Source organism: Mobula hypostoma, chromosome 27 (genome assembly GCF_963921235.1).
Source record: "Mobula hypostoma chromosome 27, sMobHyp1.1, whole genome shotgun sequence".
In the NCBI taxonomy this organism is placed as follows: Eukaryota; Metazoa; Chordata; class Chondrichthyes; order Myliobatiformes; family Myliobatidae; genus Mobula; species Mobula hypostoma.
The window spans coordinates 26039395-26063340 of NC_086123.1; the positions used below are offsets into that span (position 1 = coordinate 26039395).

Genomic DNA, 23946 nt, shown 5'->3' on the forward strand with positions numbered 1-23946 from the left:
CACTTCTCCAGGTTGAACTCCATCTGCCACTTCTCAGCCCACTTCTGCATCGTATCAATGTCTCTCTGCAATCTTTGACAATCCTCTACACTATCTACAACACACCAACCTTTGTGTCGTCTGCAAACTGGCCAACCCACCCTTCTACCCCCACATCCATATATATTTAAATGTACAATCTCGATTCTGATTCAAGTCCTAGAGAAATATAGCATGAAGACCATCTCCTCCATGCTGACCAAAATGTCCATCCAAACTAGTCCCATTTGCCTGTGTTTGACTCCTATCCCTTTAAAGTTTACGCCATGGACCCCTAACATTAACTGAGGAGTCCACGAACTCTAGTTTGGGAACACTTGCTAAACTTTTCCTATCCATAGAGTAATAATATTCAACATTATGCCTCCATGGAGAGTATCCAGTCAACATTTCGGGCCAAGACTCTTCATCATGATCAAGAAAGATCTCAGCCCGAAACATCATCTATTTATTCTCCGCCATGGATGCTATCTGACTTTCTCAGTTCCTCCAGCATCGGCAGAATCTCCTGCTTGACATGGGATTTGCACTGTAAGGATCAGGAGATGGTGTGTGAAAGACAACTCCATCACTTCCTGAACTCTAAGCACTGGGTTGGGAGGGATGCAGAATGCTGTTCATAGACTGCCCAGAGGCTTCTTACAACTGGCACAATGCCACCTTTCACTTCTATGCCCACTGAACTGCAAGCAAAATGAATGATAGGCTGATATGTGCCGGGCTGTATTGTATTTAACATTCCCAGAGAGGAAATGCTTTTAAGCAAGTTGATTTTCATGTCAAAGATTAAGATTTACTGCAACAGAATTGATAACTGATAATATGCTCATTTTAGATCAGTGGTTCCTAACCTTTTTTTATGCTATGGACCAATACCATAAGAAAGGGGTTTATGGACCACTTATGTCTTGTAGTCTAAAAAAAGCAGAATCAGGCAATCTGCCCACTGAGCCTGCTTTGCCATTTCATCCATTTCCCTCTCAACCCCATCCTCCTGCCTTCTTCCCGTAACCTTTCACGCTCTGACTAATCCAGAACCCATCAACCTCCGCGCTACACACCCAAAGGCCTGCCCTCCATGGCCACCTGTGACAACAGATTCCAGATTGACCACCTTCTAGCTAAAGAAATTCCTCTTCAGCTCTGTTCCAAATTGACTCCACTCCTCCCCCCCAGCCCCGCCACCATTCTGATGCTGTGTCCTCTGGTCCTAGACTTCCCCCAACACAGGAAACATTCTCTTCACATCCACTCTATCCAGGCCAATAGGTTTCAATGAGATCCCTCCTCAGTCTTCTAAATTCCTGCCAGTAAAGGCTCGAAGCCAAATGATCCTCATGCAATACGGCTTTCATTCTAGAATCATTCTCAGGAACCTCCTCTGAACTCTGTCCAATGTTAACAGATCCTTTCTTAAATAAGGGGCCCAAAAGTACTCATAATACTCCAACTGAGGCCTCACCAGTGCCTTATAAAGCCTCAGCATTACATCCTTGCTTTTATATTCTAGTCCTCGCAAAATGAATGCAATTCAGATTGAGGACTCCCAAGACGTTTTGCACATCAGATTTTCGAATTTTCTTTCCATTTAGAAAACATGCATGTTGACAGAATAAAAGTAGACTGACCATACACTTCCCACACTATATTCCATCTGCCACTTCTTCCCCCATTCTCCTAATCTGTCCAAGACCTCCTGCAGCCTCCCTGTTTCAACACCACCTGCCCCTCCATCCATCTTCATTATTATCCAAAACCCCAGCTACAAAGCCATCACACCAGCTCTGGGTTTTCCCCATTGGGATTTACTCCTGAAACCTCCCCCACGAATGGGTACAGCCTCAGGTAGCGGAGGTTTGAAATTAAGAGTTTTCCTTCTCCTAGATGAGGGGCTAACCACGACTGACGAGCCCCATCTCCCCGGAGCGACTGGTTTTAAGGTTCCAGTCACCTGCATTTGCCCCTTCTCCTGTCAGTAGAAACAGTTCTGCCGGGCTTAGTAACTAAGCTACACGTGAAGGCCAGAAGCAGGACATAATTGTCACAGGCTATTTGAGATGCACACTAGTGGGTGTTCAATAGGTAGTGGGAGCTTATCCCAACTAACACCCACCCCCCACCCAAGCTATGACAACCAGATTGTAAAACAGATTGAAGTTTTTAAAATGTATGTAGCATCTCACTTGTCATGGACACCAGGGAATTTGCAGCACCTTTTCATAATTAACTTGCAGACGGCTTAACAGATGTTCTTCTTATCTAGGAATGGGGAAAAAAAGACATCCTGCGACTAATACATACACAAATAAAATTTATTGAAAACATTTCTGGGGAAGACATACAGGATGGAACACCAAAGAAGACAAAAACAAAAACAGTGGAAGTAAGTAATTCTGCATGGGCTACACTGAAACCCCAAGCACTGGGTTCCTTACAAAGAAACTGCTTCCATGAACCACCGTTCGCAAACTAACCCCAGCGAGAGCCAGCAAAGCTACTCAGTTAATCGAAGCCCTTGGGTATCCAGTGATAGCTCCGGTTGTACCTTGTTATCAGATGACAGTACAACATTGGATCCACATTTCTGGCTGATAGTCGACACCTTGCTCCTGATAGTACCAGCCCTCAGCATCTCCCTGGATTTACAGAAAGGACCACTTCTTCTCCACCTCCCTCCCCCGCCCAATATACTAATCCGATCCAGCCCTTTTTATCCTCATGTCTCAATTTCACCCCAATCCCAAAAAGGTAAAGGACAATTTAACACCTTCCTCGGCTAGCAGGAAGAAAATTACTGTAACAGTACAGCAGATGAGACAACTGCTTAAGTGGTCCTGTCATGATCAGGCCTAGCCCCAGACTTTTAAAGAATCAGTTATCCTGCTGCCGGTATTAAAATTCCCCTATATAACCTGGTGACTGAACACACTTCTTAGAGAAAAGGTGAGCCATTTCACTGAGGTAGATCAAGAGGAACCTCCAAAGCACTGCTAAGCAGTCCACAATGCTTTATCAATTCAGATACATGAACCCTACTTCAACATGACAGTCAAGAGATAAGAACAGCAGGTGCACTGTTTACAGTAGGTATCTGAGATGGGAACGGTTGCTTCCCCACCATGACCATCACCGTAGCCTACCTGCTTCTATACTAAATTACAGCATTCAAGAGCTGAAAATTAAAATAAAAGTTGAGGTTGGAATTTTGCTTCTCCCTCCACAGATGCTACATAACCGGCTTAATGCTCTCAGCACTTGATTGTCCTCCACATCTGAAGAACCTTGCAAATCGTCACACAGAGCTGGCAAGTCAGGATGTGAATTAAACCAAGTGATCTACTCTTTTCTTGGGTTAGCTCTGCTTACGTCACATGACAAGTCCTCTGGTGTTTACTTTTGCAGTACGTGCTCCAAGTTAACGGAAAGGATTCATGCATTTGTGATTCAAGTGCAGCAAAGTGCTTTAATTCTGCCAGCCTGGGAGAGAAGCTGCACAGAACTAGTTCACAGGTCAGAATTGGCTGTGATCCTTTTGTGCACAATGCAAGGCCTTAACTTTTGAGTACAGAATGCAAGCCTGATTTGTGCAGAATGCAGGCCCGATTCTGCTTGCAGTTACATCTTTATTCAAAATTCAAACATTTCACGTAATAGAATCTGAGGAAATAGCAATTACTTAGTCCATTACCAATGCTGACAACTGGTGCTTGTTTATACAGTAATTATATACTGTATAAACAAATGTATACTTTATACTTCGGTCAAGTACATTTCAAATGGAGAATGCTGTTTGCATGGCTTTGCACACAGCAAACAGCTTGTGAAATGCCCTTGGCACTCAGTCCATGATCTACATCTCGTTGTAGAAACCACTGCTGCTTATAGAAGAATTATGAAAGGTCCCCTCCCGGCAAACAGTGGAGCCTCTTGCTTTCCCTGACAAGTATAATACATTAGAGAATGGGGGCTACCTGCACAAGACCAAGATGGCAAACAGCCATAGTCAACTTCTCTCATATTTAAAAGAAAACCCTGAAAAGTGATTAAATTTATTTTTTTTAAACCAGAAACTTTGTTTGAGGGGTGACCCAATACTTTGAATAACCCGAATCGAGTCACAGAACCGCACTCCCTTCCCCACACCTTCGAAGTGTCACATGCAGAGATCACATAAACTCCTCGCCAGCGGCCGCCCTGGAAACCCGATTCCACGGGTCCCTCTAAGAGACGGGGCTGAACAGTTCTCCCTTCACGATCCTGCGTTTCAGTTCATTCCACAGGAGCTGCCGTTCCCGCTGGGTTCCCGCCACCATGCCCTTGTTTTCCTGGGCGCGCCTGGACAGGTAGGGAATAACTTCCTCCACTGGACCGTAGGGAACGTACTTGTACACAGGGTATCCAGCATGGCCTGTGAGGGAGAGATAGAGGGTTAGCCTATAATACGGTTCCAAAGCCACAGTTTAACACTTCTCACATTATTGGCAGCACTTCATTCAGAATCAACTAAACCTGGCAAAGGAAATGCCTTAAGTTTTTCAACGTATCAATCCTGGATGCTGGAACAGGCCCCTGCAAATATCACGGACACACAGACCCAACAGGAAATCTGGCCAAAACTGAAATTAAAAGAGACCCTATATGGTGTTGTGTGACACTGAAGAGACTTGGGGTATCTGTTACGAGAATATTACCTGGACTGAGGAAAAAAAGATTTGCATAACATCATTCTCGCCCTCAGGCCTGCATTGGAATATCAGGCTAGATCTAATGGATCCATGTTATCAGCTTAGGTCCATGTGCACAAGTTTCTAGGGTAGGTGTTGAACCGACAACCTACAGAGTTACAGTAGGAGGCCAGGTCATTAACATCTGAGCTATACGAAAGTTTGCATTACCCAATAGTGGGTTGTAGGTTCACAGATTTACAGCTTACATACCAAGAGGGAAACTGATCTGATCAGACATGCCCAGCAACTGGCCGAAGTAGATTTTCCTCTCTGATGGATGAAGGCCCAGATCATGCATCCTAGGAGGAAAACAACTTGGAATTAGGAACTAACGGATGGGTACACACCAGCATAGCGAGCTCCAGTTTCTGGAGAAGCTGCATGCACTGTGGCTTTACAATCTCCAAAGATTCCCTCCAACCACTGACACTTTGATTATAGATTCCATTAGCCAAAATCATGGGTGCACTGCCAATTTTACATCACAGCCTAAAGCATCACACACAATGTGAACACACAGCAACAAGAATGGCAACACGAGGAAGTGCAAGCTGAAAATATATATTTTTCACATTTACCCAGGGAGAAGTACCAAGGAACGGCAATGAAAGATAAATCTCCAGCAATAACTACGCTGCCCAAAGCAAACACCACGAAGGTCTCGCTCCAGGCAAGAGCTGGAATTCCATTGGAAACAAGGTGGGGCAGCGGAAACCTGATTGGAAGAGGACTAACCAATCAGGAGGGATGGACGATGGGGGTATAATACCATCGGACTAGACATGCCCAGGCATCGTCCCTGATAAAGATGGCAGAGTTTGCCAGCAAGAAGTCAATTATAAATCAATACCTGTACCTGACTGGAAGCCTGAGAATTTTTATTTGTCAAACACTACTTGTTCTTGAAAGCTCCTGTAGAATTGTGTAAAGGTTAGCGGGGGAAAAAAAACTATATTTAGAGATAGAGTACAGTTACAGGCCCTTCCAGCCCAACAAGTCTGCGCCACCCAATTACACCCATGTGACCAATTAACCCAATAACTCTGATATCTTTGGAATGTGGGAGGAAACACACATAGTCATGGGAGAGATTGTACAAATCCCTCACAGAGAGTGGCGGAATTGAAACCGTGTCAGGGGCTCTACAATAGGGTTACGCTAACAGCTATGCTACTGAGCCGGCCGAATTTTAATCACGTCACCACAGCACATGAAGAATGAGACTGCACAAAGGGAGAGGGTGGGTACAGTGCTTTCAATGGAAAAAGAAAGCATGCGGGTTGTTCTTTTAAACAAAAGAGGCAGAGTGGAGATCCTTTGGATGTTTATAATTGTAAAAACGAGCTGAGAGGATCAACAACCACGGAACACAACTTTTGTCTCAGAAAACAGATGCAACAAGTTGAAAGGAGTTGAACAAAGGTCTTGGCACTGTGGGAGTGGTAAGGGTCTGGCAGAGATTGTGTTGCCCTTAAGGCATTTATTTGACTTTGTTGGGTCTACGCTTTAAAGGATTTGATTGTAACTATTTCCTAGTTAAAGTTAAAGGTTGATTATTAAATGACAGTATCACAAAGGTAAATTCATTGTCTGCGGTATATCGCGGCCGGTGATGATGTCACCTCCGGTTTCGCCGCGTCCCGGTTCGGAGAGGGTGCAAAGGTGGGTGCCATGCGTGCAGCATGATCGTGAAGAGCTCCGTTTCTACCCACAAAGAAACATTATAGAAGTAACGCCGTAAGTTCTTAAGAATATATTTGAAGTAAAAATATTAATGCGGTTTCTGTTAAGGAAGCAGCGGTTGGGGCGGGGCGCGTGCCGGCTTTTCAATTTCAAACGTGGGGTGGGCTCGGTCCCAGCGGCGGTTTGACGGGACCCCCTTGCCCGCTACTCGGGGTGGCTGCAGACACTCGCTAAAAGAAAAGAGCGCGCCTGGTCTCCAGAATGAAACAGACGCTGTATATGTTTGTATTTTTTTATCAACAGTTTTCACCATACAATGTTAATGTGGAAGAGTGAACAGTAAATGGTTAACCTTACTACGACTCTGTCTTCATTGGCTCCGGTTTAACTTGGTGTTTGGTCAGAGTTTCAACACACTGCACGAGAACACTATAGAGATATCAAAAGGTAGCCCTCACCACAATTCAAGTATTTGAAGGGATAATCTGCACAGACCAGCAGTGAATTGGGTCTAACTAGCTCTCTTTCACAGCTGGCATGGGCACGAGGGGAAGAACAGCCAAAACTTGATGCATAAGCTGTGATGATCCAATGGCCAATATCTGCGATCTGTAGTGAGGTGTCCAGAGAGAACACACCCTGAAAAAGCCAATGTCAATGTGGCTGAAATGCCAAGAATCTCCCGTTCCACTGGAGGTCAAATCATGTTGGGCACAGATAAAAATAATCCCACTCCGTTTGCATGTTATGAATGCAAGTCGTGTTACTTAAAGACAGGATGCCCACAAGGGTCTGTAGCAGAATAAAGGTTGGGATTCCTTGCCTAGAGGCAAAGGAACCAGAAGGGGTGGGGGTGGGGATACAGGCAGATCAAATTTTTCAGCCATCAAGTCTTCAATTCATGTTGTATGTGATTCTGGGTTCTGATTACTCCTTTTTTAAAATTGCTCTTTTGCGCAATTTTGATTGGGTTGGACAGGCTCTATGGCCTACACTCAATGAATGACACAGCACTAAACTGAATTGAACTGAACATTCCTGGACAGCTTCTGTGGTTTGAAAATTAATATTCTGCATGCCATTCTCTTGTTTTTTTTTTGCAGTTTGCCTGATTCGTTCGGTGCTCTTTTTTTGCAATTTGGGTGTTTGGTGTTTCCACGGTGGTTCTTTGTTTCGTGGCTGTCTGGGGGAAGACAAATCTCAGGGTTTTATATTGCATATATATTTTGATAATAAATGTGCTTTGAATCTTCAAACTTGCCTCAGCGAAGAACGGAAAAGAAGAGGGCACAATATATCAATCACATATTTTACACGATCGCCAGAACAGAGGGGTGTTAGCTCAGCAGCAAAGCAATGGAGGAGGATTTATTGCACGATGAAGTTAGAGCACCTGCGTGGCTCACAGCCATACCTCTGCAGCGTGTAGGTGACCGTCTGCTCATTGTGGGACGCCACCATCACACTGGCCTGTCTGCTCCCTTTAATTTCATCCAGGATGTAATCCAGGCACCTGCAATGCGAGAAGAGCAGGAGCCTCAGAAAACCGGGAGACACGGACACACGGGCAACAGAAGTTACATCACCACCCCAAAACTTCAGTTGGTGGCGGGCTACAGTGAAGTTTGATTCTACCCGTTCGAGATGGAAACCTGTGTTTTTTTTTTTTGGATCGCCAGCTTGCAGCCCACACTGTGAAAGCATGAAGGGGGAGGCATGGAAGCTAGGCAGAGGGATGTCAGCCCTTTACTGTGCTCCATTTATAACCCCATGGACACCCGGCACTGCCTTTCTGGTTAATGATTTTTATTTTTTATTTAGAGATACAGGTGGAACATGCCCCTCTGGTCCAATGAGCTACAGGCCTATTTAACACTAGCCTAATCACCCAACAACTTACAGTGACTACACAACCTACTAACCTGCATGTCCATGGTCTGTAGGAGGAGATCGGAGCACCCAGAGGAAACCCACGAGGCCACAGGGAGCACGTACAAATTCGTTACAGGTAGTGCTGGAATTGAACTCCGAACTCTGACCCCCCCCCCACCAAAGCTGCAACAGCGTCGTGCTGACCGCTACGTCACCATGGCGCCACGATGATGGAATTCGGTTTCCAGCCCGAAAGCTGGGCGGTACGGATGAACCCGCCAAAGGGGCTGCAGTTACCACCCCAGCTTCAGCTGACAGTTTCTTTGAATCTGAGAGTACAACAGCATTGTCAGGAGAGGCAGGACATATGCCACCAGCTAAGGAAATTCATGAACTAGCCTGACTGCCTGTTAGTGATTACGGAGAATTTCTAAAAAAGAAATGGCACTATCACCCATCGATTTACCCAGAGGATCTTCTCTCTGTGGGGCCAAAAGCAATTTCAGCTCTCCTCCTCCTCTGATTAATGAACATACACAGACAATACCTGTGGTACATAGCATTCGTTGTCTCGTAGTTTTCGTTGATGGGATCTTCGTATCCTATCTCTTTAGCACGCTTTCGTTCCTGGTCCATGTATGCTCCCCTCACCAGCTTTGCCCCAAAGTGCCAGGCTTCTCGGCGAGACAACTCCACGTCCACTGTCACATTATCATAAGCATCCTGGGAGCAGGCGGGAAAACAAGGACAGTGGATAAAGCATCACGGCCGGCCCTTTTCGCACAGTCAGTATGGATTAAATAAGGCACTGGATGTTAATTCAGTGACACAATTAGTCCTGTGCAGTGAGTTTCTCAACTGCTCCCCCGCCAACCCCTGTGATCTCTGCAACCTTCCCTTCCACCATGTGCTCATCCAGTCCAACCTATCCTTCCTGGGGGAACACGTCTTTGCCATCATCTTGTGCCACATGGCTTCCACGTCAGTTCTCAAGCTTCCCTCTGAGGACCCCACTTACTCGCTTCTCCCGCCACACCATGCTTTCCCCAATGACCATCTCGTCTAACAATCAAATTCCCAGCTCTTTACTTCACTCTCTCCTGGTTTCACCCTTCACCTACTACCTTGTACTTCTTCCCCCCAGTCCTGATGAAGGATCGCGGCCTGGAACATCGACTGTTACTCCATAGGTGCTGCCTGACCTACAGAGCCCCTCCAGCGTTTTGTGTGTGGTGCTTTGGATTCCCTGCAACTGCAGATTTTCTCGTGTTTGTGAACCTCTCTATCTATTTCAGTGACTCAAGGGATTATGCAGATGCTGGAAATCCAAAGCAACGCGCACACGAATTGCTGGAGGACCTCAGCAAGTCAGGCAGTGTCTATGGAGGGGAACAGACAGTCAGTGTTTCGGGCTGAGACCCACTGCCAGTCTCGAAGGGTCCTGGCCCGAAATGTCAACTTTTTAATTCCTCTCCATTGACGCTGCCTGCCCTGCTGAGTTTCTCCAGCATTTTGTGCATGTTGTTCATTTCATTGGGCAGTTAGCAGCCAATCACATTGATCCATCAGGGAGTCACACGTCGCTAAACCAGGCAGAGCTATCTCTCAGGTTTCGTCCCCTTAAAACCATTAGTGAACAAAATCGCTCTTTATAACAGCACAGTAGTTCATGTTCTGGAACGCTATTCCAGGTATTTTAATTAAACTCCCAGCTACAGTGAAGGGATTAGAATACCCTCCCCAGATCAAAGCCGATAATTTAACCATTGCAGCACTGTACCCCTACAATGACCATGCTGGATAGGTATGGGGGATGGCTTCCTTCTGTCAATCTCTTTTGTGCATGTATGTAATGATGAAAGTATAAGCCATCAGCATATTGTGCTGTGCAGTACCGTACCCACAAATTAATCCACACACCCAACAATTCTCTGGATGCTTCCATCTCCACCACTGTCGATTGCCTCCATGGTTCACATCCCTAGCCGGTGTCCTGATGCTGTAAGCTGTAGTCACACCCTAGCGCTAGGTAACTTCATGCAGACTGGCACAGCTCCCAGAAGTTGATACATTGAAGAGGCCTCAGAAGTCCTATCTGAAGCTGACCGCCTGTCTCCTAGGGGTCTTGGGGTGTTGAAGGTCGGAGTTTAATTCAGTCTGAAAGGAATCTTTGAACATCCGCCCTGTGCAATGCGTGGGTTTTGCCCGGGTGCTCTGGTTTCCTCCCACAGACCAAAGATGTATTGGGTAGGATAACCGGTCATTGTGAATTGTCCCATGATTATGTTAGAGTTAATCGGGGTTGCTGGGGCGGTGTGGCTTGAAGGGCAGGAAGGACATTTTCCAAGCTGTATTGCTAAAGTAAAATAAAAATTTAAGATTTCATAATGTGGACGGGGAGCCGGGAGTTGCTGGCCGACGCTTATCGCTGTTTGAGGCAGCTGCCGGAGAGCGACCCGACTGTCACGTTTCTCACGGTACAAACACGTTTGTGATTCACATGTACATTGGCTGTAGAGCTCGCAAGGTACACTGCAGTCACAAAAGGTACGAGATAAGGACAAGTCGCCATTCTGCTCCCCTCAAGTCTTGCCCATTGCCAAGCTGGGCATTTTACTATTGTCGATCAACATGATCGTCACCGCACAAGAACCAGGCAGTTCCTTTGGACATCAGAAAGGCCTGCACCAGAGGCCTTGGAGAGGGTCAGGAAACAGAAGGTTCTGAACAGTAGGAAAGGGAAACCTGGGATGCAGCTTCTGAGCCTACCTTCAGGTAGCACTGGTAGGTGTTGAAGATGACGGGTTTCTCCGTGTTGAACTTGCGTTGCATCTCCAGGGTCAGCCTGCTGATCGCTGGCTGGAAATAGGTCTGCTCGGCGTCAACCATGAGGCACACACCCATCTCCATGGCTTTCTGTAGTAGGCACAAAAGGTTCATTATTGTTGACCCTGTCCCAAAGTGCTGCTACATTTCCAACTGACTCCTGAGCCCAACTTTACCGGTGCCACAGCAAGGGTTGCCGACTGTCCCGTATTAGCCGGGACATCCTGTATCCATACGGGACCACCCTTGTCCCGTATTTCCCCCGCTAACGTAGAGCATTCCTATGAAACCTTTCACGCCGAAATGGCGTAAAGCAAAGAACCAGTTACCATTAATTTATATGGGAAATATTTTTCAGCATTCGTAGACCCAAAAAATGACCTACCAAATCATACCAAATAACAAATAAAACCTAAAATAACACTAACATACAGTAAAAGCAGGAATGATATGGTAAATACACAGCCTATATAAAGTAGAAATAATGTATGTACAGTGTAGTTGGGAAGATTAAGCCAAAACCGATTTGTGGAAAAAAAATTGGCACGTCACACATGCGCACACAGGTGCCCGCGCAAGGCTTCATGGTCATGGTAGTCTTTTTCGGGGTAAACACAAGTGTCCTGTATTTGACTGCTACTTTTCTCCCTTATTTGGGAATGAGAAAGTTGGCAACCCTAGCCACAGGGCCTTTTAGTGTCTTCTCTCACTAATCGTAGCAATTGGTTTACTGAGATCAGGTACAAGCTTCGTGAAAATGAACATTTCCGGGCATCAGAAATATAGTCACATGTCCAGGGATTTATAAAGTCAAAGGGACCTGTATAAGGATGGCCACAGGCAAGTTCCCCAGCATATGATAGTCCAAAAAACTATAGTCTGCCACAAGCAAGACTGCCCAGCGGCCAAACATTTTAATTCCCATTCCAACTTGGCAGTCAATGGCCTCCCCCTTGGGCCAAAATGAGGCCACTTTCAGGATGGATAAGTAACAGGTTCTCTCTGGCTGGTCTCCAACCTAATGGCATGAATATTGATTTCTCCTTCTGGCAAACAGACTTCCCCCCCCACCCCCTCCTCTGTTCCCCATTCTGCCCTTCTACTTCTTCTCACCTGCCTATTACTTTCCCCCTCTCCCCAGATCCACCCCTCCTTCCCTTTTCTCCTATGGTCTACTCAATCTCCCATCAGATTCCCTCTTCTCCAGCCCTTGATCTTGCCCACCCACCTGGCTTCGCCTATTACCTTCTAGCCAACCTCCTTCCCTTCCACACATCCCCAATCTTTTTTATTCTGGCATCTTCCCCCTTCCTTCCAAGTCCTAAAGAAGGGTCTCAGCCCAAAACGGTGACTGTTTATTCATGTCCATAGATGCTGCCTGACCTGCTGAGTTCCTCCAGCATTTTGTGCGTTACAATAGGACATACATTTAAAATATGAATGGAAAGGGTGTTGCCCTTAAGGCATTTATTTGACTTTGTAACTATTTTCTAGTTAAAGTTAAAGATTGGTAATTAAGTTACAGTATCACAAAGGTAAATTCATTGTCTATGGTATATTGCGGCATGTGATGACGTCACCTCCAGTTTTGCCGCGTCTTATGTGTAACCTCCGGTTCAGAGAGGGTGTGAAGGCGGGTGCCATGCGTGCAGCATGATTGTGAAGAGCTCCGTGTCCACACACAAAGAAACATTATAGAAGCAATGCCGTAAATTCATAAGAGTGTATTTTAGGTAAAAATATTAACGCGGTTTCTGTTAAGGAAGCGGCGGTTGGGGCGGGGCGCGTGCCGGGTTTTCAATTTCAAACGTGGGGTTGGCTCGAGCCTGATGGTGGTTTGACACGACCCCCTCGCCTGCTACTCGGGGCAGCTGGAGCCACTCGCTAAGAGAGCACGCCTGGTCTCCAGAATGAAACAGACGCTGTATATGTTTGTATTTTTTTTATCAACAGCTTTCACCATACGACGTTAATGTGGATGAGTGAACAGTAAATGGTTAACCTTACTGCGACTCTGTCTTCATTGGCTCTGGTTTAACTTGGTGTTTAGTCAGAGTTTCAACACACTGCACGAGAACACTACAGTGAAAAGGTGAAATCATTAGATGTTTCGACAAGTGGTACGATGGTTTCGCGATCAAGCATCAAGTCACTTGCACTCAGCGCCAAGAGCAGTAGGATGTCAACAAGTGTGGCTGCCTCGCAGGAGCTAAAGCAGAAGCCGCCAAGGTGCGAGCGTCATACGCTAACCAAGAAGCAAAACTGAAAATGGAAAAAGCTGCCAGAGAAGCAGAAAACCAGTTGGAAAAGGCAAGGGTAGATACAGAGTTAGAAGTGCTGACACTACAACGAGAAGCTGATGCTGCCGCGGTGGAAGCACAAGTGTTAGAAAACCCTGAAGAAATGCACGTTCCAGACGAAACAGGAAAATCTGTGTCAGAAAGAGACAAATTGGAATGCACCAGTGAACATGTCCAATCTCAAACTGACCTGCAGGTTCATTGCCCCTCTCCATACTTGCCTGTTGGCGTCCCATCTCATGTGAAATCACAGAGAAGCTTCGTTGCATCGCGTCCACCTGGGGAAGACAACTCACAATTGCACCTTGCCACAAATTCAAGTATGAAAGGGCTGACTACGAATACTTCCCGACACCAAACTTACCAGATCCGGCGAGATCAGCGACAAAGGCTGAAGTCAGAACATCAAGTCACATCATGAACGTACACACTCGGTCATATGTCCCCCAGCTAGCACACCACCTGCAGCAGAACCCTTGGCACAGTACTGAGCACGACGAGACCTCGTCAATTCAGGACTGTACCAGTTTGACGATAAGCCTGAAAATTACCGTGCATGGTACTCCTTATTCACCAGTGCCAGCGGCGGAGTCCAGCTCACAGCAACCCAAGAGTTGGACCTTATGACTAAATGGCTGGGAAAGGAATCAAGTGAACAGGTGAAACGCATACGCTCAGTGTACGTCAACAACCCCAAGCTAGCCTTACACAAAGCATGGGAGAGACTACGGGACTGCTATGCGGCCCCTGAAATTATTGAGAAGGCACTGTTTCAACGGCCGCACAATTTTCCTCGGGTGTCAGCCAAGGACCACACTAAATTACGAGGACTCGGAGATTTACTCATGGAGATTCAAAGTGCTAAAGAAGACGGCTATTTAACTGGCCTGTGGTATCTGGATACCTCACGCGGAGTTGGACCAATTGTGGACAAGCTTCCATTTGGGCTGCAGGAAAGATGGGTGTCTATTGGCTCAGAGTACAAGGAAGAGAACGGTGGTCGATTCCCTCCCTTTGAGTATTTTAGTAGGCTTGTGTGCAAGGACGTGAAGAGGCGAAATGACCCTAGCTTCATGAATCAAGGCAGCACCACCACTCACACCAACCCAGTCAAACCCATTTCGAACAATTTTGTCATCATTAAACTCGTCTCTGTGCATAAAACGGAAGTCTTTGCAATCAATGATGACTCTTGCAAGAATTGTCCATTGCACAACAAACCCCACTTCCTCAAAAAATGCAGAATGTTTCCAAACAAACCCTTTGACGAAAGAAAGGTCCTTCTCAAGGATAAAAGAATATGTTTTAAGTGCTCTTCCTCTACCTCCCACCTCGCTAAAGAGTGTACATTCTCCGTAAAGTGCTCGGAATGTAACAGCACTAATCACGATGGAGCCATGCATCCCGGCCCGTCACCGCAAACTGCCAAGGCTCCTCCACTCCCACAAGAGGATGGCGGACTGGGAGATACAATTATTGTCAGCTTGAGCTGCACAGAAGTTTGCAGTCCAGGTCCGTCGAGCCATTCGTACTCAAAGATCTGCCTCACTAAGGTATACCCTAAGGGAGGCAAAGACAAGGGCATCGAAGCCTATGTAATTCTGGACGGCCACAGCAACCACTCACTAGCGAGACCATAGTTCTTCGAGTTGTTCAGCGTAAAGGGTAATCCATTCCCATACTACCTCAGTACTTGCTCTGGCATCGCAGAAACCTATGACAGGAAGGCCAAAGGCTTCCAGCTCGAGTCGCTGGATGGCAAAGTCGTCATCAGTCTCCCTCCACTCATAGAGTGCAATGAGATCTTGAATAACCGATCCGAGATTCCAACGCCAAGCGCAGTGCTGCAACAGCCCCATCTCCACCACATTGCCAAGCACATCCCAGAACTGCATCCAGAAGCAGAAATACTCCTGCTACTCGGAAGAGATGTTCTTAAGGTGCACAAAGTCAGGCAGCAGGTCAATGGACCACACAACGCCCCCTTCGCCCAACGTCTGGATCTGGGCTGGGTGGTGATAGGAGAGGTAATTAAGTTACAGTATAACAAAGGTAAATTCATTGTTTATGGTATATCGCGGCATATGATGACGTCACCTCCGGTTTCACCGCGTGCTATGTGTAACCTCCAGTTCGGAGAGGGTGTGAAGGTGGGTGCCATGCGTGCAGCGTGATCGTGAAGAGCTCCGTTTCTACCCACAAAGAAACATTATAGAAGCAACGTCGTAAGTTCATAAATAGTAAAAACATTAACGCGGTTTCTGTTAAGGAAGCGGCGGCTGGGGCGGCGTGCGTGCCGGCTTTTCAATTTCAAGCACGGGGTCGGCTCGAGCCCGGTGGCGGTTTGACGGGACCCCCTTGCCCGCTACTTGGGGTGGCTGGAAACACTCGCTAAAAGAAGAGAGCACGCGTGGTCTCCAGAATGAAACAGACGGTGTATATGTTTGTATTTTTTTATCAACAGTTTTCACCATACGATGTTAATATGGAAGAGTGAACAGTAAATGGTTAACCTTACTATTACTGTCTTCATTGGCTCCGGTTTAACTTGGTGTTTAGTCAGAGTTTCAACACACTGCACGAGAACACTATAGAAAGACTAAAGAAAACTAGATCGGACAGGCTACCTTTCCTTGCTGAAAGTGGGTGGTGAGTATTTGGAACGAGCTGCAAGAGGAGATGGTAGAGGCAAGTCCAATTAGGGCTTATTTAAAAGAGATTTCGATAGGGAAGTTTTCTAGAGCAGGGAAATGGAATTTGCTCAGTTAAGACAGTTTTGTCAGCACAGACAAGTTGAGCCGAAGGGCCTGTTTTCCAGGCTATATATGTTAAGACTTTGTTCTTTTGAATAAAAGACACTGCAATTTAGATACCCATGCTTCACAATAAAATTCCTTCCCTGATTTTATCCCTGGCACCAAAGACTTGATTGGGGCCTTCAGAAAGGGTAAGATGAGGGAAAACACACCAGTCATCATTAGGGATCCGAAGTGGAAAGAGTGAGCAATTTCAAGTTCCTGGGTGTCACCACCTCTGAGATTCTATCTTGGGTCCAACATATCGATGCAGCTACAAAGATAGTATAACAGCAGCTACATTTCATTAGGCTTTTGAGGAGATTTGGTATGTCACCAAAGGCACTCGCAAATTTCTACAGATGTACCATGGAGACCATTCTAACTGGCTGTATCACTGTCTGGTGTTGGGGGTGGGGAGGGGTGCGGCTACTGCACAGGATTGAATTAAGCTGCAGAAAGTTGTAAAATGAGTCAGCTCCATCATGGGCACTGGCCTCCGTAGTATCAAGGACATCTTCAAGGAGCAATACCTCAAAGGTGGCATCCATTATTAAGGATCCCATTACCCAGGACATGCCTTCCTCTCATCACTACCATGAGGATGGAGGTACAGGAACTTGAAGGCACATACTCAGCAATTCAGGAACAGCTTCTTCCCCTCTGCCATTCAATTCCTGCATGGACATTGAACCCATGAACACTACCTCACTACTTTTTTTAAAATTTCTATTTTTGCACTACTTACTTACCACGTGGCCAAGTGGTTAAGGCGTTCGTCCAGTGATTTGAAGGTCGCTAGTTCGTGCCTCGGCTGAGGCAGCGTGTGTGTCCTTGAGCAAGGCACTTAACCACACATTGCTCTGCGACGACACCGGTGCCAAGCTGTATGGGTCCTAATGCCCTTCCCTTGGACAACATCAGTGGTGTGGAGAGGGGAGACTTGCAACATGGGCAACTGCTAGTCTTCCATACAACCTTGCCCAGGCCTGCGCCCTGGAAACCTTCCAAGGCGTAAATCCATGGTCTCATGAGACTAACAGATGCCTACATTTACCACACATAAAGATATATATAGATACACACACAGTAATTATTTTTCTATTGTTATGCATGCATTCTACAGCTGCCGCAAAGACAAATTTCATGACATATGCCAGTGATACTAAACCTACTTCTGATTCTTCCTACCTTTGCCAGAATATCCATTCTCTGCAGCATCCTTTTCATCTGCAGCTCTTCCTCCTCTGTGAACTTCAGGAGGAGTGGTTCAACCTTGCCTGTCTGCAAAAACACCACAGATATTACCTCTGCCCCTCCCCAGAAACACCCATTCTTCCTCAATGCAAGTTACCCAGAACAAATGCACAGTAAAGTGAAGCAATTCTGCAGCACCCAGCCTAGCTGGTCAAAGCACAGCGACCAGTTGTGGAATGAAGTGGGAGGCCCAGAGCCCGAAAGAGTACTGGAGCCCTGAGTTTGGAGACCACAGCGACAGGGAATAGCAAAGGCAAGAAGAAATCAAACACAAGAACGAAAATCTGACTAAAACTTGGTTTCGGTTGTCAATCTTGTCTCAAATGTCGAAAGGCGATTGTTGTTAGAAGGTCAGTAAGGAAGGCCTCAGGTAAATAAATACATCCCAAATTTATTTACTCTAACCATCATTTAGTCTACATGAGCTGTTCAGGCAATTCTGTTGGACTGGTGCAAATTTATACCTACTTCAAATCAAACCAAATTTAGGAGTGCTTGAAGGAAAATTGTGATGGGCATTTGATTTTGCATTCAAAACGAAGACCAGCCAGGGAACTGGAGTGAAAATAAGCAAAGTGAATGCAGAGACAACTGAAGAAATCTAAAGGGTATGGAACAGCACTATTCAGGCATTGGTTTTGAAGAGCAAATAACCCTATGTTAACTACAAAGCCTACTGGGATTTGGTCCCCTCTACTTGTTGATTTGTAAATTCAGAGGTTGTCAAAGGCCACCAACTTGCCTTGTCCAGTATCAAGACATGGGAAAGAGGTGACCTGGAGGCCTGGGGAACTTTTGCCAAGAAGATTCTGGGCCCAGGAAAATGCACGTCCAACATTCGTGACTGCTCTTACCTACTGTTGGCTTAAAATATGAAAATTCAGACTATTCTCCTTCCGTTTTAAAGTCAAAAATATTTTTGCTTGTTCCCTTGAAAATTGTTCTAAATACTGACAACACTGGTGACCATATTACCTTCATAAATATTACTATTCTTTCAAAAATAATCTGAACGTAATACTGGTCCTTGTCAAACTTTTGTTCAATTTCACCGAATAGTGTTATGACCACTATTACTTAGATGCTCCATCTTACAAATACAACACTGATTCATCATAACCTGAAGACAAATCCTCCTCCATCAGAATTAATACATGCTGTGTGGGACGCGCCTTACAGTTAATGATATCTTTACCATTATTAATACACAATATTCCCAAATATTTATACCCATGAACAGGTATGCGTCGCTTAACGCCCACGATACGTTCTGTGAAATCGAACGTTATGTGATTTGGACGTTGTGCGAACACCATTAGATACTTAGCAAACCTATATGGAGTACTGCAGTGCACCTGAATTGACTAAATCCATGTCATTAGCAATTTCTCCATATCCGATTATAGGTCCCTCTCGCGTTTTTGTCAGCCTTGTAGTTTTCAGTGAAGCTGATCCTTTAACAGCTTCGAGAATTTTTTTCTGTTTTTCAGGATCGTCGTGATTGTCGAGTGCGACATGCCTAAATCCCGAGCAATAGCATTCACTGGTTTTTCACCTTCATATTGTTTAATAACCTTTTGTTTTACTTCCAAATCAATACTTCTCCTTTGCCTCCTGCTGCTGCTATCACTAGGAGTGGTTTTGCTGCGTTTGGAACTCATGATGTACTTTATGGTAATATTTTCCAAAGAAAATTAAACAGAGAGATAACCCTACTACACTCAAGAGACGCACGATACATGAGATTGATTACGTCCGCTACGTCACGTTCTCTGTTCGGGACTATGGACGTATATGCGACCGGACGTTGTCCAAATGAATGTTAAGCGGCGCACACCTGTATTCATATACCATACAAAATAAGCCCCATTATCTAGACACATCCAGCAATCTAAAGATATCCCACACAAAACTCTGCGCTTAGGATTTCTACCTTCAGATTTGGAAACACGAAGAGCTTGGCAACTTTCGTTCGGTTGTCGATCAAATTGTTCCAGTCCAGGAAGTCCACAGTGCTGAAAACAAAGAAAGAGGAAATAAGGGTTAATAATATGCTGTTGGCCATACCCAGGCCAAATCAGTCTTGCAAACCAAGATTAAAGGACATGCAGGTCTTTAACTTCCCCATAGGAGATGGTCCTCTTTCGACCAGATCAATTTCCATAATTCGCAGCCTTCTCTGCTGCACGTTCTTCTAATGACACAGGGCATAGTTATTCAGCCCACTGAGTTCATGATAGCTTCTCAGGGACCAATCCCATTTCCTCTTCTCTTGTTAACATAACAATTCTCTCACACAAGCCTATCAACTGCCCTTAGATTCTTTTTGCCAAATGACCTACCAACATTTGTTTCGAAACCAGAACGCTCAAGGGAAAACTCACGAGGTCACAGGATAAACATCTTTTCCTGCAAGTTCCAGCAGTGGTTAGCAGATATCAGCAATGGGGCATCCATGTAGAAGATTAATGACTGAAGCATGGAAGAAAATTGGGCGATGTGGAATCAAATCAGACACAAAAGAAATAGAAAAGACAAAAAAATGACTGAATAATGAAAAAAAAACCACGAAAGAAAGAAAATCAAAATTTTAAAGTAAATAATCTCTAAAATCCACTTAGCACCTGTAGCATTGAAACTCCAGAGATTTAGCAATAAAGACCATAATACATACGAGCAGAATTCAGCACTTTAAGTTGCTCCGCCATTCCATCGTGGCTCGTGCCTTCTCCCCACAAGCTCTGACGCTCTTACTCATCACAAACGTATCAATCTCCATTTTAAATACACTCAACCACGTGGCCTCCACTGCCGTTACTGGCAATGAATTCCACAGATTCACCACCTTCTGGCTAAAGATTATCATAACAGTGTTCCCCCTCATCCCTGCCCTAGAGTTAACTCCTTCTATTTTAAATTGTGCCCTCTGGTCCTTAGACTCCACCGCTATAGGAAACAAACTCTCTCTATTTAGGCCTTTCAATATTCAATAGAATTTTTAAAAGGATAAGATAAAACTCAGCGCATGCCAGAGACACAGAAAGACAGAGCACTAATATCGACGTACTTACACTTGAGTTGCTCTACCTTCCTCAGATAAATGTCAATTACTGCGGCAGCTTCCTGGAAGATCAGAGACGACCCGCCATTTACACCGGTACAATCATCAGAGGAGCGCAAACCGCCCACCAGCTCTTTGCAATTCACCGGGTATTTCTCCACGTTTCAAGTTTGGGGAGAGTTTGCACTCCGACAACAGACATCAGAAGCTCACTGTTCCCCTGGTACCAAAGACTTGGGCATCATAAAATCGCTTGTGACAAAAACTCATAATAAATGCAGTTTAAAAAAGAAACTCTGCGGCAGGCCGCTTTGTTAAATTTTTAACACAGCCAGTGGGTTCCCAGATGGTGGAAGCTGCACAGCAGATGTCACCCAAATCCACTGTGTCCTCCAACTGCAGAGTAACTACGAGAGGTTCACCAATTACAAAAACTCAGTGCAGCAACCCTCAAAAGCAGGGGTACTTTAGTAAGAGGGGTGGAGGTCAGGTTGGGGTGTTGAGGAATAGGGTGAGGTTATCACATGCAGGAGTGTAAATGACCATCATGTTAATAGAGTTCGACCATACCTGTCAGAATACCTGGATTCTGATTGGATGAGGATACCCCTTTACGCTGGAGGAACCCCTCAGGCAACTGATTGATAAAACTCGCCCATGCATTACACTTCCTGCACTCGAAAAATCACATGTCCCCCACCAGCGGCTTTTGCTTATGTCCCAGACAGGATCTGAGTAATTAATCTTAATGTCAGCGCTGGAGGGCTACCACCCAGAAAACGGCCAGAGAACAATCTGGAAAAGCAGAGGATGTCAGCGAGCAGCACGCAGACCCGTACACTGAGCAAGATGCAGAGAAATTTGCCTCAAACCAGTGCCTACCCAGACAGTCCAATCTTCTCGCCGTTGAACCAGTGAGTGATTTCGGCCAAGGTGCCAATCCCAAGTCTAGCCAAAGACTCCTGAGTCAAAGAACAAAGAGAAAGTGGTTTAAATTGTGGTGTACGAGTGAATCCTTTCTTTGACATCCCAGAAACAAACTCATTGTAACCATTCTGATGGATTTAAAGGTGCTTGACCCCGAACTTGACTGAGGTCCTAGCAACTGGCATTAATACATGGCATGGTACCAAACTGCTTTTATGCCTCTCCTGATACTCACACTTTAAAACAGAGTAGGGCAACGTGGTTAGCGTAATTGCTTTACAGCACCAACTGGAAAATCGGGGTTCGATTCCCAACGCTGTCTGTAAAGAATTTGGACGTTCTCCCCGTGCCGTATAGGTTTCCCCCAGTACTCCAGTTTTCTCCCACATCCCAAAAATGTACAGGGTAGGGTTAGTAAATTCTGGACATGCAGTTAGTGCCAGAAGCATGGTGACACTTGCAGGCTGCCCCAGCCCTGTCCTAACCGATAATCTGATTTGATGCATTTCACTGTATGGTTCAATGTACATCTGAGAAATAAACTTTTAAGATAATTTAACATAAATTTTCATTGAACTTCAAAACCAAATTATGTTGCAATTGACTCTTGCTTTTCAGAAACCAGCACATGATCCCACTATCTGCAAGCTTGTTATTGGCTGTGAGAAGCTAATTGACTTGTCCACTTGATTTTGTCTTGGTGGTGTGACAATGGGATTGAGAAGCAAGAGCCAGAGGTCTGGAAGTGCAACCTAGACCCACTGTACAGCAATAACTCTCTACAATGCCTCCAAACGTACTATAAGCGCACTGGAGTTTCGTCTCATCATGGGCCAGTTGCTGATAAACAACCCGCTTCCTTCACCATCCCCATCCAGAACTCGTGAAACTCTCGCCAGCCACGTACTAACCCGCAAATGATCCAAATCCAACTTCGTGTCCAAGGCATCCTGGCCGCCCAGTCCTTGCTCAGCAGCGAGCTGACGGAAGAAACCGCGCCATTTCACCAGCACCTCAGAGAACTGGAGCTACCGGGGGTGCAAGAGACAGAAAGAGTCAAGACTTGCAGTTATAATGTTAGACCAGAATCAGCTGCCAATCAGCAGGCCCCACCCTCAACAACAAACCACCCAATCCCTATAAACTAGGTCAGTCCCAACCAAACAACCAATCCCTATTTAATTGGCAAAAGGAGGGGACAGCTTAATATTAGTTCAGGAATGTTACCAGAAGTGGATAAGAGAACATGCCCTCCCCACTTGGGAAGTGTGCCAATCACCGGGTGGTTTTATTTCAATCCAAAATCAACTTTATTCATAATTTTTTTTAAAAAACAAAATTACAAGAGTAAACCAGCTTTTCATTCTCATGTTCATAGAGGATGCATTAAGTAGTGTTAAGTTAAATTTTAAAAAACAATATGACTACTGCCACTCATGTGGTCACCTGGGGAGGTACAACATTACAATAATTGTGAAGCTTTCTCAACAACCAAGCCCCACCCCCACCCAACAGTGGAAGAATAGTGATCCTTCCCGCCGAGCCCTTGTGTGACCTGGAGAACAGGCCACAGATAAGAGAGTCCTCGGTCACACAGCCACTTCTGATGAACTGTGATAAAGGCCCTTGCACCTTCCTCCACACCCACATGAACTGTCTGAACAGTGATTTTAAAGATTAACGTCAGTCAGTGCACATTCCCTGATATAATCCATTCAGAAACATCAAGTGCTACTGAACTGGACAAAATGTTTAGTCACATATATATAGCTAGGGTGCCCAAGACTTTTGCACAGTACTATACTTGTCAAAGTGGAGCGAAATGTCTGTGATCTGGTGGGACCAAAGGATGTTGGGAATGGTGGGAGTGGAGCACCACGGGAGGGGTGGGGGGGGGGGGAGAGAAGGGGGTGGTGCGGATGCAGACACAGTCCTGAGACACCAGGCAAGGTCATTACAGAATGTCTCTCTAGTGCTTCCAGCTCCCTTCCCATTTTCTGAACAAAGATTCCCCTCTCCCTGCCCCCTCCCCACTCTCATATTAGAATCAGGTTTATCATCACTTGTATATCATGAAATTTGTTTGTTTTTTTGCGGCAGCAATACACTGTGATAAATAAATTTACTACAGTATTGTGCAAGTCCTAGGTATGTAATTTATATACTTATATATATCCCAATATAATATGCCCAAGACTTTTGCATAGTACTGTATAATCCACATGAGGATCCATTTTATAGAGGGTGGTTGGAGCATGATATGATCTGCCTGAAGAGATGGTGGTGGGGATACTCACATTTGAAAAGTGTTTAGCAGGTACTTGAATTACCAAGGCATTCAAACCTTCGGACAATGTGGATAAATGGGATTAGTGTACATAGGGAATATCTCTCTCTCTCCCCATCATAGTTCCGCTACAGTTCCTGAAACTATTCCACATCAGCCAATGAATCAGTGA

The 23946-nt window shown here is 45.4% G+C and overlaps 1 protein-coding gene across 2 annotated transcripts in view; it reads right to left on the minus strand.

The window, feature by feature from the left end:
• Positions 1-4074: 4074 nt before the first annotated feature.
• LOC134338315 (proline dehydrogenase 1, mitochondrial-like) overlaps positions 4075-23946 on the minus strand; it is a 46193-nt gene continuing 26321 nt past the window's right edge. For both annotated transcript variants that reach the window (XM_063034058.1, XM_063034057.1), the window contains 9 exons: positions 22399-22515; positions 21443-21522; positions 19433-19514; positions 17434-17526; positions 11091-11237; positions 8869-9044; positions 7864-7962; positions 4977-5065; positions 4075-4447 (listed from right to left, as the gene is read on the minus strand). In XM_063034058.1, the coding sequence (XP_062890128.1) occupies positions 4260-4447; positions 4977-5065; positions 7864-7962; positions 8869-9044; positions 11091-11237; positions 17434-17526; positions 19433-19514; positions 21443-21522; positions 22399-22515 (1071 nt within the window). In that variant the 3' untranslated portion in view covers positions 4075-4259. The remainder of the gene's footprint in view (positions 4448-4976; positions 5066-7863; positions 7963-8868; positions 9045-11090; positions 11238-17433; positions 17527-19432; positions 19515-21442; positions 21523-22398; positions 22516-23946) is intronic.